The sequence below is a fragment of the Rhipicephalus sanguineus genome, chromosome 9 (genome assembly GCF_013339695.2).
Source record: "Rhipicephalus sanguineus isolate Rsan-2018 chromosome 9, BIME_Rsan_1.4, whole genome shotgun sequence".
In the NCBI taxonomy this organism is placed as follows: domain Eukaryota; kingdom Metazoa; phylum Arthropoda; class Arachnida; order Ixodida; family Ixodidae; genus Rhipicephalus; species Rhipicephalus sanguineus.
Window position 1 is genome coordinate 25095820 of NC_051184.2, and position 14400 is coordinate 25110219.

General features: G+C 44.0%; 1 protein-coding gene and 1 long non-coding RNA gene across 2 annotated transcripts in view; one reads left to right on the top strand and one right to left on the bottom strand.

Moving 5' to 3' along the window:
- The window catches only part of LOC125759805 (uncharacterized), a 104921-nt gene that overhangs the window by 6437 nt on the left and 84084 nt on the right, over window positions 1–14400 (top strand). The window lies entirely within an intron of this gene.
- The window catches only part of LOC119404780 (neprilysin-1), a 113548-nt gene that overhangs the window by 5185 nt on the left and 93963 nt on the right, over window positions 1–14400 (bottom strand). Inside the window, exons 16-18 of the mRNA XM_049419018.1 lie at window positions 4730–4797; window positions 1158–1288; window positions 78–143 (exon numbers count right to left, since the gene is read on the bottom strand). Of these exons, the coding sequence (XP_049274975.1) occupies window positions 78–143; window positions 1158–1288; window positions 4730–4797 (265 nt within the window). The remainder of the gene's footprint in view (window positions 1–77; window positions 144–1157; window positions 1289–4729; window positions 4798–14400) is intronic.

The window sequence follows — 14400 nt, forward strand, 5'->3', positions numbered from 1 at the left end:
ATTGAGCACAACGCGATGATGATTTAAGTTGCGGTTCGAAGTTCATAAGCCGAAATCATATGAATTGCTCGACTCACCTTGTAGGCCATTCGAATACCGCCGTTGTCGGCGATGTTTTCACCAACTGTGTTTACGCCATTGATCTGCACCAGGGAACAAGAGAACATCAATCGTTCGACTGAATGTTGAATCTCCTCGAAACACGATTACTTAATCTGTCTAGAAAACATGAAGGTTATTTAGGAGCATGATATATCACGAAATAGCGTTATACAAGGCTCGTGGTACGGAAAACGTGGGCACGTTTTGCACTGCTGTAGCATGATAATGCCTCGGAGCTTCACTATGCACTCAGGGGCACATCGATAACAAAATTTAAAATCCAGTTTTCAAATGCGCTCTCTGAGTCTTCTTGTTAACTTGTTATCTACAAGAAGTTTCAGTAGCTACGAGTGTTTCAAAGTGATTTGAAAAACCACTGCATGTAATATGACATTGGTTGAAAGAGGAAGTGTACTTAGCAATAATTCTAGAAAGTGTCGGTGTAGTTAATATGCTAATAAACTTCGTGCAGAAACTTGCTTCTAACAAACGTTGCGGTGGCTCGTTACTTGAACTGCTAATCAAGACGTCATCTCTATGTTTCATGTGCTTTTAATGTCAATAGGTTTATCGCTTAAAGATATTGTTATTTTTACCTGATACTGTGAAAGAATTTCAACGAGCAATTTTTTATAACCGAGGTGGAAATCGGCGACCTGGGCATGGGATTTCGAGAGAATTGGAAGTGGAAATTTTATAACGTTTCTCTCTTTTTGAAGACGCCATACCACTTATGAATTCTTTTGGTGTCTTTCCGTTCATACGTTCCTTTCTGTTTCCTAAATTAAGGGTAGCAAACCAAACGTGCATCTAATTAACCGTCTACATTTCTTTCCTTCGAATGCCCTCTTTGTAATTTCTTTCGCAATTCGAAATTTCTCTGTTAAGTCCCTATGTGTAGGAGTCGTTACAGAAGCTCGGCTCTCTATGAATACTGAACAAGTTCGCGTATACCAGGATTTAGCATGCATGCTATTCTTTGCTACATCAGTAATCTCAATGTCAGTGATCGTGCATTCGAACTTGCGATTGAGAGGCTGGTATCGGGACCTCACCGACATGTTGGCTTCCTTGTCGGTGATGTTCCCGTACTGATAAATGAAGCACTGAGACTTATTCTTGAATTCGTCCCGTGTCTTATTAGTCCACCATTGCCTCAATGCTCCATTTGCGTCAAACTGGCTTCCTTTGAAGGCAGAGAGAAAAACACATGAAGACGAGTTAGATGATGGAATAATTTTTTTTAATGATACTGCGGAATTGAAAACAGAGATTGAGAGAGATAGAAAAAAATTGTACTAGTGGCTTAGCTCGGCTATGCCAGGGTATACATAGCGTGAGCTAAGGTATTTTTAGCCGTCCTGGTTGTCTAGAAATAGCTTGATCATCATGCTTAATGCTGCTTCAATGACACACACATGGTGTACGCATTATGTGACACATGTATATTTATTTTTTGCTCAACGCCATTTCTCTATTGCCAAAAAGACGGCTCGGTGGTCAGTGTAGTAACGCGCTGCCGTCTCTATGGCCCCCACGCCCGGCGCAGCGCTGGCGTTGTGGCCATAGAGACGGCAGCGTCTCGTGCCCGGTCCCAACGCCGGCGCTAGTATGTCTGCCACGGCTATGGCGTCACTCCCCTGGAATGCGCAGATCGGCGATGCGCGCGCGGCGGCGGCGGCTCCGGTGCGCCGTGTGACGTCACTGCTCCTCGCGCATGCGCAACACGGCTCTTGTACCTGCACGCGAAACCGCTCCGGCTCGGCCAGTGTAGCTAACGCTACAAAAAATATGACGTAGAAAAGGCAAGGAATTTGACCAAGAATGTGCTTTGTTAGCTACCCTAAGCTTGACAATGGGAAATGGGGGAGCAATGGTTAGATTGCGTAAGAAAAGAAAAGGTGAGAAATATAATAAGGGGGCAGCTAACGTGAACGCAGTCATCCTGCGCAAAAGTTTACAGGTGGTCGTAAAGTCCATTCGGGTCGAGGAAGCATACTGGGACTTTTGTAGACTTCCGCATACAAGAATGCGTTGACATTATTATATGCACAAGGCATTATTACATGCATAAAAGTAGTCCCTCATCAAGCAGCAGAATTTAACTCCGAAAACATGCCGTTGTGTTTTGAGGGATGGGAAGCGGCGGTGTTGATCCGAACACGCGGTAAGAGAAGCCGCATTTACACGATGTTATCACCGTTTAGAGGTCATTACAGCCAAATTCGACTGTATCGAACTTAGCTAAATGAAACTATCCTTTATATGGAACTGTTTTCGAAACACTGCAATGCTTTAACTTCAATGTATAGGAAAAATTTACGGCTACATCGAACAGAAATAGCCGGAACACTTGACATATCGAACATGGGGCAGTGCAAAATACCACAAGAAAGTGTCTTTTCCTCAAAAGAAGTTAGCTTTTTTCTCACGGAAGGAGACTTTGGCGCATGCATTTGGGAGAGTGAGCGGTGCGATTTGGAGGGCGCCGCGCAGAGCGATCAGTAACTATCGCTTGCCATAGCGTGCTTTCTCCCATGATTCCTCGTCGTCGCGGCCGTCGTGCGGGGTTGCCGTTGGCTTTTCAACTCCCTCTTGTTTTCACAATGGCTGCTGAAACAGGGAATACCTGGCTGTTTTCCGCAAAGCTGGCGATAGTCAACACTCTCGACCATAGAGAAAAGAAGTGATGTCGTCTTTGCGTACAGCGTCCCCAGAAGACGCTGAGTTACAATATTGAAAAAAAAAATAAATAAAAAACACGCATCTCCACGAAGTGAATCTTGACGAGTGGGCGAAGCTCTTGGTATCGTATGAGTGAGTAACCGTACGTTACCCGAGCGTTGCCCCATATAATGTAAATTGCGTGACATAAAGTGACATAAAGAGTCGACGACAAAGCTAGGTCCATAATGTCTGCCTTGAAGTCGCCGACTAGTATAAAGGGTTTGTGCTTGTAGGTGTTTTATATTGTTATGCCAGAATTATGATTGATGTTCGTCTATTGTCAACTTTTTTTTTCACATACACACATATGTTTCGACTATAGCAATGGTTTTATATACACCGTGACAGCGGACAGTGATAGTCGACGACAAAGCTAGGTCCTAAGGTCCATAATGTGTACGTTGAAGTCGCCGACTAGTATAAAAGGTTTTGTGCTTTTTATATTGTTTCGTCACGGTTATGAGTGATGTTAGTCTATTGCTAAACCTGATGTTTCGATTTTACACGGTGCTGCGCCGTGCGCACGGACGCCATACGAGCAAGCCTCGGCCTTAAGGTGCTTGGCCCCTCAAACAACGGCTACATTAGGCCCAATACATACTACAGGCTTCCGGCGTCCGACGTGCACGCACAGCGGAGTACGAATATGTTGAGTCGCTGCTTACATCGATGCCGTATTTTCTCGCCCACAACCCGCCCTGCATATAACCCCTGCCCCCAAAACGAGCCGCAGAAAAATAAGAAAAAAAAATCCCCGCGTAATGCCGCAAGCCGCCTTCCTTGCATTATTGTGAAGCAGTTCCGTGAAGCTAACTTCTTCACTGATATTTGCATCGAAAATACGACGAATTCTTTAAAAGTTTCATACCGATTGTACGATATATCGAACTAATCACCATTTTTTAGCGAGTTCCATATATGCGGGTTCGACTGTACTTAGAAGATCGTGCACACTTGCTTTGATTTGATAAGCGTCGTAGGACCAAAGCTATTCGTCCCCTGTTAACAAGGCACGAGCGTAACGCAGCGGACCTTTCTCAAAACAAATACGATTGTTCTGAATTTGATGCCATGGAAGACACAATTCTCGCTTTGCTCTTGGTCATGAGAATGGTTATATAGTGATTGAGATGTTCGCCTCTGTTCTTTAAGGGCGTAATGAACCACTTTTCCAAGTAGTCGTCGAATGGCATCAGTATCGGAGTTTATTGACTCTCGAATCGATTGCCGTAAAAATTTCTCGAATCAGGGAAGGGCGAGAGGAATTAGATGGATTTGTCGCACGCTTTAAGCGCTTTCTCTCTTCTTGCGTCCCGACGAGCGCGCTGGAAGCTACACGGGGAGTGATGGCACGGAAGAAAGAAACTACATCAGCGCGCGTCATGACCTTGAGCGCGCGTGATGAAACGCAATCTCGCTGTCGCGTTGTGGTTCCTGTGGGCGAGTGTGGCTCACTTTGTGGCATTCGCAGACTATGGAGTGTGGCGCCGGCAAGTGGCGACACCCCGTGGCAAGAAGCGCATCTGATTCAAACGCCGTTCTTGATTTGTGTTGGCTACTGGCCAATAGCGTGCTATCTGCTGTTCGACGTCAAACAACAGGTGCCGCTAGCCTCGAAGAGTGAGCACAGACCTCTGCATGAATAGAGGCCGCCTGAAATAATGGCAACTTCGATCTTCACTTGTAAACTCTTTGCTGCGCACGACAGCAAAATTTGACTGAGATGTTCATAGCAATGACTGCTATCCGCAGTATGTGTTTGCTCACTAAGCCCGAAGGTAGACTTCACGACCTCTTTGAGAACAAGGATATTGTCAAAGTTTCTAAAGTTCGGTTTGGTGGCGAAAGCGACTACGACTACGCTGCGCCAGCAACACGAGGACATTTAAAATATATTTACCTGTGTCGTCAAAGCCGTGAGTCATTTCATGTCCAACCACCATTCCAATGGCTCCAAAATTGAGAGAACTGTAGATGGCCAGTTAAAAATTGAACCGATTTGAAATCGTGTAGAGTTTTAGCGAAATAATGTGTAGGACTTAAACACAGTCCCATTTCGCCATAGTGAAGTTGGTTACAAAAGACTTGCAAGAAGGAACGTATTGTCAGCTCGTTCAGCGGCCAATAGTTGATTATGAAATACATGCGCTGACTCGCAACCAAGTTTTTTTTATTTTATTTTTTGTGAAACTTTTATTGTTAGCAAGGAAGTTACATATATGTGTTCAATCTGGCTAACTAAAGTGCGCATGTGCAAGGGCTTATAAAAAGTTATAAAATTATATACAACGAAAATGCGCAACAGAACTTTCATCCATAAAAGGCATTAAAAACCGCGAAATAATCGCGTGGCACTCCAAAAAGCGAATTCTTGCACAGTTAGAGCTACAGACGGCTGTTGATATAGAATGTTTTCTTCATTTCGCGTGTCCTTTCGCTGCTTTGACGGAACGAAATTCTAGAGTACCAGGTCAAACAGGCTCACATTGACAGTTTTTGGAGTAATTAGCTAAGTGTGAGTAATTGTTTTTGCCTTGCGATTGCTGATGCACTTTCAAGAGAGTGTTAATACCCTGGCCAGTCTGGCCGATGTAAACATGACCACAAGTAAGTGGAAACATGTAAACTGCATCTACTCTGCCTTTCACACTTGTGATGTCTTCTTTTGAAATACACATACACTTTGCCTTATAAGTTTTGTGAATTTTTTTATAGACCGCATGACAGATTCATGCAACCTATCAGAAGCACTGAAGAGATCAACACCAAAACGTTTGGCAACGTGCTTATGTCTTTAAAGAAAACGATGGACACAGGGCAAAACGACGGTGCATTTAGGTTTCGCCTCGGTTCTTCATGTGCTCTTGTTGGACAGTTTTTAGTGTAACAGTGAACTCCTACCAACTCGCCCAGCTTTCAATACTTATACAGCAAATATGTACTACAACCTAAAAACCTTCACAACATTAGTATGCTATAGGCCGTTGTAAACAAAAATCACGTCACTGATCGCGAATAGGAAGCTGTTCGACCATTATAATTCACTATTCCTTATAAAACGTCTCATACGTGAAACTCATTAGACATAGCTTCGGGATTATAATAGCAATGTTTCAAAGTCTGTTTGCGTCACTGCATTCGGGAGCTACCGTAAGAAGCTTTAGGTAGCGTTGCGTTACTTACCGTGGAAGGCCATATTCATAAAACACACCACGAAGTATTCCGGAGGGATAGACTATAAAAGAAAGTATAATGCGTGAGCATTTCGTTGTGTTAAACACTCTTCTGTTATTTTGTTCCGAAAGGTTGCCCAAACGTATACGTTATGGCATGGTTTTGGACAGTTGATATTACATGAAATTTAAGATTGCGAATAGGTACACAATATATACTCTTTCCTTAATTAGTCCAAGGTGTGAGAGCGTAATATTTCATTTCCGTGATGTTAATTTTAAACAGTCTAAACATAAGCCACAATATGGTTGATCAATGAGATGGCGGCATACTCGTTGCTTGGCTAGAAGTATGGAATCACAATGTTTACTCTGTTGTCTCATCTCTTATGACGTTTATATTCGAAGCACATATGATCTGAGCGTTGCAGAAGCAATCTGTATGCAAAGGTCAGGAACTACGTAATTGGGCGTGTGCACTCTTACCCATTTCGTTGGCAGAGGGGTTGTAAAATGCATTCACAATCGCGGGTCCCACGATCCATCTGCAATCAAAGAGCAGAACAAACGAGACGTTGTACGTTATTGCGTTCACGATTGTTCACGCAGTTTAAACGTGCGCAGTAGCGCTAATTGATATCCACGAGGGAAAATTTGAGGCTTCGATGAAATTTAACGTCGTCGAAAGAAATTGTCATGTCATATGCATCAAAGGTATTTAAATTATTGGTATATAAAACTTATATACGTCCTATTCCAGAATATGCTAGCGCAGTTTGGAGTCCGCATCAGAAGGTTTTCAAGAAAAAATTGGAGCGAATTCAAAGCAGCTCTGCACGTTTTATTTGTTCGAAATACAGGCGAACAGACTCGGTAACGGACATGCTCAACGCATGCGATTTGGAACTGTTAGAAGTAAGAAGGCAGAAGTGTCGATTGAAATTATTTTTTCCGACATTACACGAAAAGGTAAAAATAAATAAAGATACATTATAAAGCAGCAGCTTGAGAAACGGCCTCTGCGAACAACTCATCCCCTCATTGTGCAACCAATACGAACGCGTACTGATTTGTGTCGTTTTTCTTTTTTTCCTGATGCCATAAACTTTGGAACAGTTTGCCAGAGGAAGCTGTGCAAACAAATGATGTATCTGATTTTCAGGTATTCTTAGATAGATATTTGTGATAACAATGATGTTTCTCGTTAGTTGGCCATTGTTAAATGTATGTATGTGAAGCGTTTTCATTGTGCCCGCCCTGTAACAACCCTCAACAGAGGGTTAACAGTATCACTACTAAATAAATAAATGAAATTCTTACACAGATTCTACGTCGTATTTTTCTCCCAAATGCGACAATTGTCGCTTCCAGTTGTTTCCTTCTATGTAGTACGCAATCTCCAAAAATGAACTGCTGAGGTTCAGGTTTGGTACCTGTAACGTGAAAGTACGAAGGATGACATAACGGGTGCGACACGAAAGATTGGTTGATGAGACACAACGCATTGATTGTGGTCCTAATAGGAGCTGTGCTGGAAGGAAACGCTTTGCAGAAGGACGTCATTCACGCAGATGTATCCGCGCAATAGAGTCACTCATATCATCACGACTCCTCTTCCCTGTCACCATAACATGACATACGCAGAATATATAGAAGGCCAGTGTTCCAACAGACATCTTTTTTACATAGCGAGGAATAAAATCACTTGTTTAGTGTTCCTGCGTTTACAATAGGAAACTTTCTTTGCTCACAGTATCAGAATCTTGGGGAAGTGTAATAGTATTTCTGGCTATATTTTATTTGTAGATACCATGCCTTGTCTGCGGTAGCGAAATGCCTAATAGCTGTGAGGATTTAACTAACATTTTACTTTAGAAGCAAAATTTTACTAACAGTTAAAATTTTGGTATGATCTTCTGAAGAATCTGGAAGCACATTTGTTGCCAGCATCCGGATTATTACACTAAGTATATTTATAGGTACATTTATAGGTACACAGGTACATTTATAGTAATAACTTTCACTGTTTGCCACTTCATTCTCCTGTGCGCACATCTCGACGCATTCACAACGCATGTTGTTTCATGCGCATTCATTGTCACACGGAGGCATTTAACTCATTACCACTACATAGAGCCATTGCACATAGGAACGGTCTTCCTAATCACATTGTACCATCCCTAATCGTGAAGCTTTTCGCGATAACCTGATTTCGTTGCTTCTTATTGTATAACGATGTTGTACTTTGATGTTTGTAATCTTTGTTTTGTTTATTTTTTCTATTGGTTTTATTATTTTTTAATTAATTTTTTGTATATGCTGATGCCTTCCTTACTCAATGCCCTTCAGTGGGCCTGTAAGCATTTTGAATTAAAAAAAAGTAAACAAAATGCAGATTTACGACTGTCGCGAAGAATTCCACACATAAAAGAAATGTCCATAGAGCATGATACATTCGGTCAATAAAACGCCCACTCCGTGACATTTTCAAGGTAACCTTGAACCATAATCTTCATGCAGTATTGTAGTGATAAGGCTTGTGATTATCCATGGTGATCTCAAAATTTGATTGCAAATGCTTGTTTCTTATTTAGGCCACATTGTTATTCCGCTGCAAGGTTCGCGCGATACTTGTGTAATACTTTATGACGGTGCTAACTGTTGTGACCCCTGAATTGATACTCACATATTTGTAAAGGAGCTCGAGATATGTTGTGTTGAGTAGCCAGCTTGGGTATCCGATCTTTGAAATCATTTTTGCCAGCTGAAAAGTAAGGCGAAAACGAGCATAAAAACAGTTCTTCAATTTCACGCTAAAACTATAGCAGCCTTTCTGTCACTATTCTGCCACGCAACAATAATTGTCATCCTTTTCGTGTGCCTTTACTGTCTTTAACGCCTCTTTCTTAAAAAAAAAAAGGATATGCGAGCAAGCCAAGTAACATTTATTCTGTCTCAGAAGGACCTCACAGCGGGTTGAATTGTGTGCAGAACGTAGACAACTGCCTTGTCAAGCTCTAGCGCATCACATTGAACAGGAATATATTACTCAGATTGCGTTCCAGGTTAACCCGCGATTCCGTGGCATAGGAAAACGAATGATTGAAATGAAATCGTCAGGAGGGTGCTCTCATCGCACAGAGCGTGGTTCTCGAGTGTTCTGTGACGTGCGATCGCTTATAATTTGATAAAAGTTTTCGATAAATTCGAACTAATTTAGTTAACATAGCGAAGTCTTCAATGCACAAGACAGACCTCGTATAATGGGTGACAATGCGCGCGACGATTGTGTCAGGAACTTTTACTAAACGGCTTATATAAATATCTGAATACACGTTGAAGTAGCACAAAGCAAATGTTGGCAAAAGGATTACAAAAATTAACCGGAATTTCAGAAAATGCCCGAAAAGCTCACGTTACCTTTTCTTCTGCTGCAGCTATGGTGTCGTTATCCATCCAGTCACTATCCAGTATAGTTTCGTTGAATATTGCCTTGATCCTCCTGACAAGGTCTTCCACCTGCGATAACATATAATTGCCGCATGTATAGTCCTTTCTTTTGGCTCAATGACGTCGATTGTTGCGCAGATGTAAGTCGCTTGGTTTTCTAACGAGAAAGAGAGGGAAGGAGAGAAAGGTGAGCATAAATTATAGCTAGTCCTGAGCTTTTACTGGCGAAAGTCCTTGTCGAAATTCGTGTCGGCCTCCGCTTACGTGTCAACATAGCAAACGAAATTATAAATCGCGTTCATTGTCTCCTACAGCAAGCTTTCTCCCCGGCATATCATATATAAGATATTCCCGTAAAAGGAGTTAAAATACAATGTGGTGATTGGCGTTATAAATAAGTTCACCTGAATTTCCATATTGATTTATGAAGCCAATAGGGTGGCGTCCAGACAGCGTGTTTCAACAACGGATTCCTTGTACTAACGGAAGGCTGTGTCATCTCGAAGGCCGTACTTCTGTGCATTGCACAAGTATACTGCAGCCGCCTTGTCTTCAATACTGCCCGTTGCTGATAAGGGCTTAACAACCCGCCTTTTCCCCTGTGCTGCCCTCTGCCGTTTTTGTAGGGTTTTGGTAGGGGCCGGAACAGCCGGTATTGCCAGAAGCAAAGCCTCCGAGACGATGATACGTTTCGCGACTTTTCTGCTAGGGGAGAGCGCATTCGCCGGGGCGCCGTGAAAAAGGTGGATTGAAACCGAGGCTTTTGTCAACTATCTTCTCTCTTACCTCTTTCTTGGCTTGCTCGCTAAACTTTTCTCGGACGTACGGGTAGCCAACGATCTCTGGCATCATGGTGTTCACGGTGGTGACGCACTTTTCCCATGTCTCCTTGTCGACCAGGATTCCAGTAGACGCTTTTCTTAGATTGAACGAAGCGTTGCGATATTCCTCCGATGCGCGCTCAGCCCAACCCAACATAAGTCGCAGACCGGCGAAGTTGTATAGTGTATCGCTGGAAATAGAGACAAATACGTGACCTTACCATTGTATGTCAAAATGTATGATAGTACCGTATTTAATCGATTGCAACGCGACCACGATTGTAACGCGAGGGATGACTTTTCATTGCGTCCAAGAAGAAAAAATTGAATATCGTTATTCGATTGAAACACGAGGGTCGACTTGAGGTAGCAAAGATCTGGAAAAAAAAACATGGCTGATCCCTCCGTCATAGGAATCGGTATAACACGAAACTGAAACGTGTCTTCACAGAAGTAGTGCTTATTGTGTAGTGATTATTGTGTAGTGCTTATTGTGTAGGGTTCGATTCCCAGCGGGGTATCTTTTTCTTGGTTTTTTTCATTCTCACCCGTTGGTGTCCATTTTATCAACGTCATATCCGTGACGGATGTACTTGGTGGACCCCGGCATAAAACACTTTCGTGTTAAAAAATGTCGCGTTACATTCGGGTAAATAGGTAGTTTGAAGGCAACTGTTATTTTAGTAGTTTAGTACAATTTTCCAGTTTCGCAATGTGAAAGTTACGTTTTTGCGATGCTTATGCGATCAAATAAAAGAGGGAGATGTGGCACCCAGATTAACTGGTGCCTAAAATGTTTTTTTTTTTATGAACTTATGTAAGTGGTTAAGCAACAACAGAACCACTTAATTCACGTCATAATTTAGACGAAGCACCTTTTATCAGTGCATCTACGGGTGACTGAAGTTTACCCGACTCCCAAGCCGTGCTCTTGCTATTCAACTTTTTCACAGAGCGGTCGCGCCTGAGCTACGCTTTACACGGTCCTCTGCCGGAGCGCAGTAGATGGGAAGCACCACACTCCGTGTTTGCGCCACTAGGTGCCGCCAGAAACCTGACCTTTTTCGTTTCCTTTTCCGATACACGCTGAAAAGCCTCCCAAAACCGGGCCGACTGCAAACTCGGTTTGACGGAGCCGCTCAATGCGTAGCAATATGTATGTGTAAAACCGAATAAATAATTACACACCTGGCACAGAGCTCTTTACCCACTCTCTTAATCACCAGACGACTTACGCACCCGATTCAATGGGTTTACAAAATAATCCCTGTATACTTTTCGGGGTCCTTTTGAAGTTGCAAAGTATTGAGGTTGGCGTTGCTGTTGGGTTGTGGGTGCGCGAAGCTCGGTGGTGTATGGTTTGACGACGGCTGAAGTAGCCCCTTTAGCTGCTAGACGTTTCCCCGCGGAAAGTTGGGCTGTTTGTTAAATGTTAATGCGCCTTTCAATTTTGTAAATGCTACGGAAAGAAAGTACTCAAGCATCTGGTTACTTACCAATCGACAGTCTTAAGAAATTCGTCTAGCTTAGTCAGGTAGTGCGCAGCAAAGAGTTCTACTGTTTCGGTTTCGTTCAACGTAATATTCACGTATGCGAACTGTTTATTAAGCATGCGTAGCAGTGGAACCTGAGGAAAATAAATGGTGCGTATTACTACCCTGACAACATCAGTAATAAAACTAGGGCTCAGAGGATTTTATCAGTAAAGGACAACGACTATTGGGTAAAAAAGTCACAGTTTCGCCGCAACGGCGAAGCAATGAATGCGATAGCAACAAATTGGAATGTAACGCGAAGAACGGAAAGCAGCTCGAAATTCCCAGCGCGTCGCTCAAGCGCAAAGGACGCACAAAAAAATCACGCCATATCCACGGAATGACTGATGATAAGTGGGCGAAGCTCGAGAGGGGGAGATCATCGGTAAACCGTAACTATTCCGTGAAAGTTAGCCCACTACATCATTAGAAAGACGTAAGACTGTGCGTATATTATACAAAATCGACTTTTATTTTGTTTTTGTTCGTTTGTTGGGGACGTTTATCGGCACGTTAACCACTTGTCCCTTGATGCCGCACTGACGCTCCCATGTGTCAACCGCCTTATACTCATGAACGGTAGACGAGGCGCAATCAGTCGTTCTTCCACGGGGTTCAGCAGAGGCAAGTGATCCGGTCTCGGTGGATATTTGAAACCGTGGGAGATGCCCATAAAACGCACCTTTCTGGCCATCAGGGAACCTTTACAGCTCGCACAAACTTTGTACTCACTGCTGACGGCGGCGGTGGGGAACGCGGACTGCAGCATGGCGGTGGCAGTGGCTCGAGCGTTGTCATTCTTGATTGAAGAAATCGTGACTAAATTGTTGGAAAACCACAACCTGTCGCACACGTCACAACTGTGGCCGAAAGAAACGTCTAGAAAGTCGCTTAAAGCGCGCGTCGGCAGCTTCGGGCTGAGCTCGCTTGATGCTTTTTGCATCCGCCTCGTGCGTGACTCACGTGCACGTCACTCACGTGCACGTGCGCACGTGCGAGTCACGTGCGAGTGAGTCATCGAACTAGGCGGTCACGTACGAGCTAGGAGGGACAGACCCTCGGCTTTAGGAGCTTCGCCCCTAAAAGAACACACACAAGGCGAGCGCGAACTGTCAAGTGTCACTGTTGTTGCTTATTTCTGTTTGAACAGCTTGCTCGTTTCGCAAACACGGCCGCTGCAGCGAGCGAAGTGACCTTTGTACGCTCTGTAACTTCGGCGCGGACATCGCGGTGAAAGCACAAGGCATACAACCCCCCTGCTCCCTCCACGAGGCGCACGCAGGCGACCACGCCCTGTAGGGCGAAGTGCGCCTCGCCCCTCGCGTACTGCGCGCCATCTGGCTGGCGAGTAAGAAAGCACGCTGAATTAAATGGTGTATATATAACTAGCTCGCCGTTAGCATGCTGAAAGACGGTACTCTTCGTGGTCTAGCCATCTACCGCTGCGCGCTGCGAAGTGAGGGGTCGGCCGTTCGATTCCGCGCGTGGGAAAGTATTTCTGAACTATTTTTCTTTGTGGCTTTCATATACATATATGCACATATACATATACGGTGCATGACGGCGGCGACGGCGACGGCAAAAACCAGCCGAGACTGTCCATATTATTGCTATCGCAATAATACCGTGTTTCAACACTCTTTACGTGTAGGTTTTATTTGCGAAGCGCTACTTACAGTTTGTTGGGTGTAATATGCTCCTAATAAGACACCATCCAAGGTGGTGCCGCTATTATCAGCTATCTACATTTAGGTTCCAGGTGTCGAGACAGTTTGTCATGGCGCTAGCTTTAGTGACATTGTGCTTCCCATGGAGCACACCGGAATTCGCCTACAGCCAACCGGAATTTAAGTGTTGGCTCGAATGTTAGGGACCTCAATAAAAATAAGAACTCATGCAAAGAGGAGGTAATATGGTTCAAATTGAGAGTTGTGTGGTGTACATATGATATCGGAGCATAATTTTACTAAATATAGAGGCCAGTTAACCGTCAAAATAATAAATTTAATCTAATGATTTCATTGGGAGGGTAAACTGTTTTCTTCTTTGTATGTGCTATCAAGATGGCAACCCGCCACGGTGGTCTAGTGGTTATGCTGCTGCACTGCTGACCCGAAGGTCGCGGAACCGAATCCCGGCCACAGCGGCCGCATTTTCGATGGAGGTGAAATTGCTTGAGGCCCGTATACTTAGATTTAGGTGCGCATTAAAGAACCCCAGGTGGTCAAATTTTCCGGAGCGCCTCTGTTTTCTCACACTGCACTGACACTTTCAGGCACTGCAGTCAAATTCGTTGAGCATGCACAGAATACATCACAAGCGTGTCAACAGCCCGGTGGCGTGAGGGAACGTCTACGCGCGTGACATTTTTTTCGAACTATCGATGAAACGTGTACGTGTGTGTAAGAGAATGCGCGCACAAATGTGTGTGCCCTTTGTTATGAATAACTAGCGACGCCTTTTGTTAAGGGTAACTAGCGACATCCCCGCGGCGTGGTCGCGCCATCTCTCGGAAACGGCGGGAAAACCGAGGCGCACCATCGCAGCGCCTCCAAGAGAAGGTGCGGCCACACCGCGCGCCCTTCCCTCTCG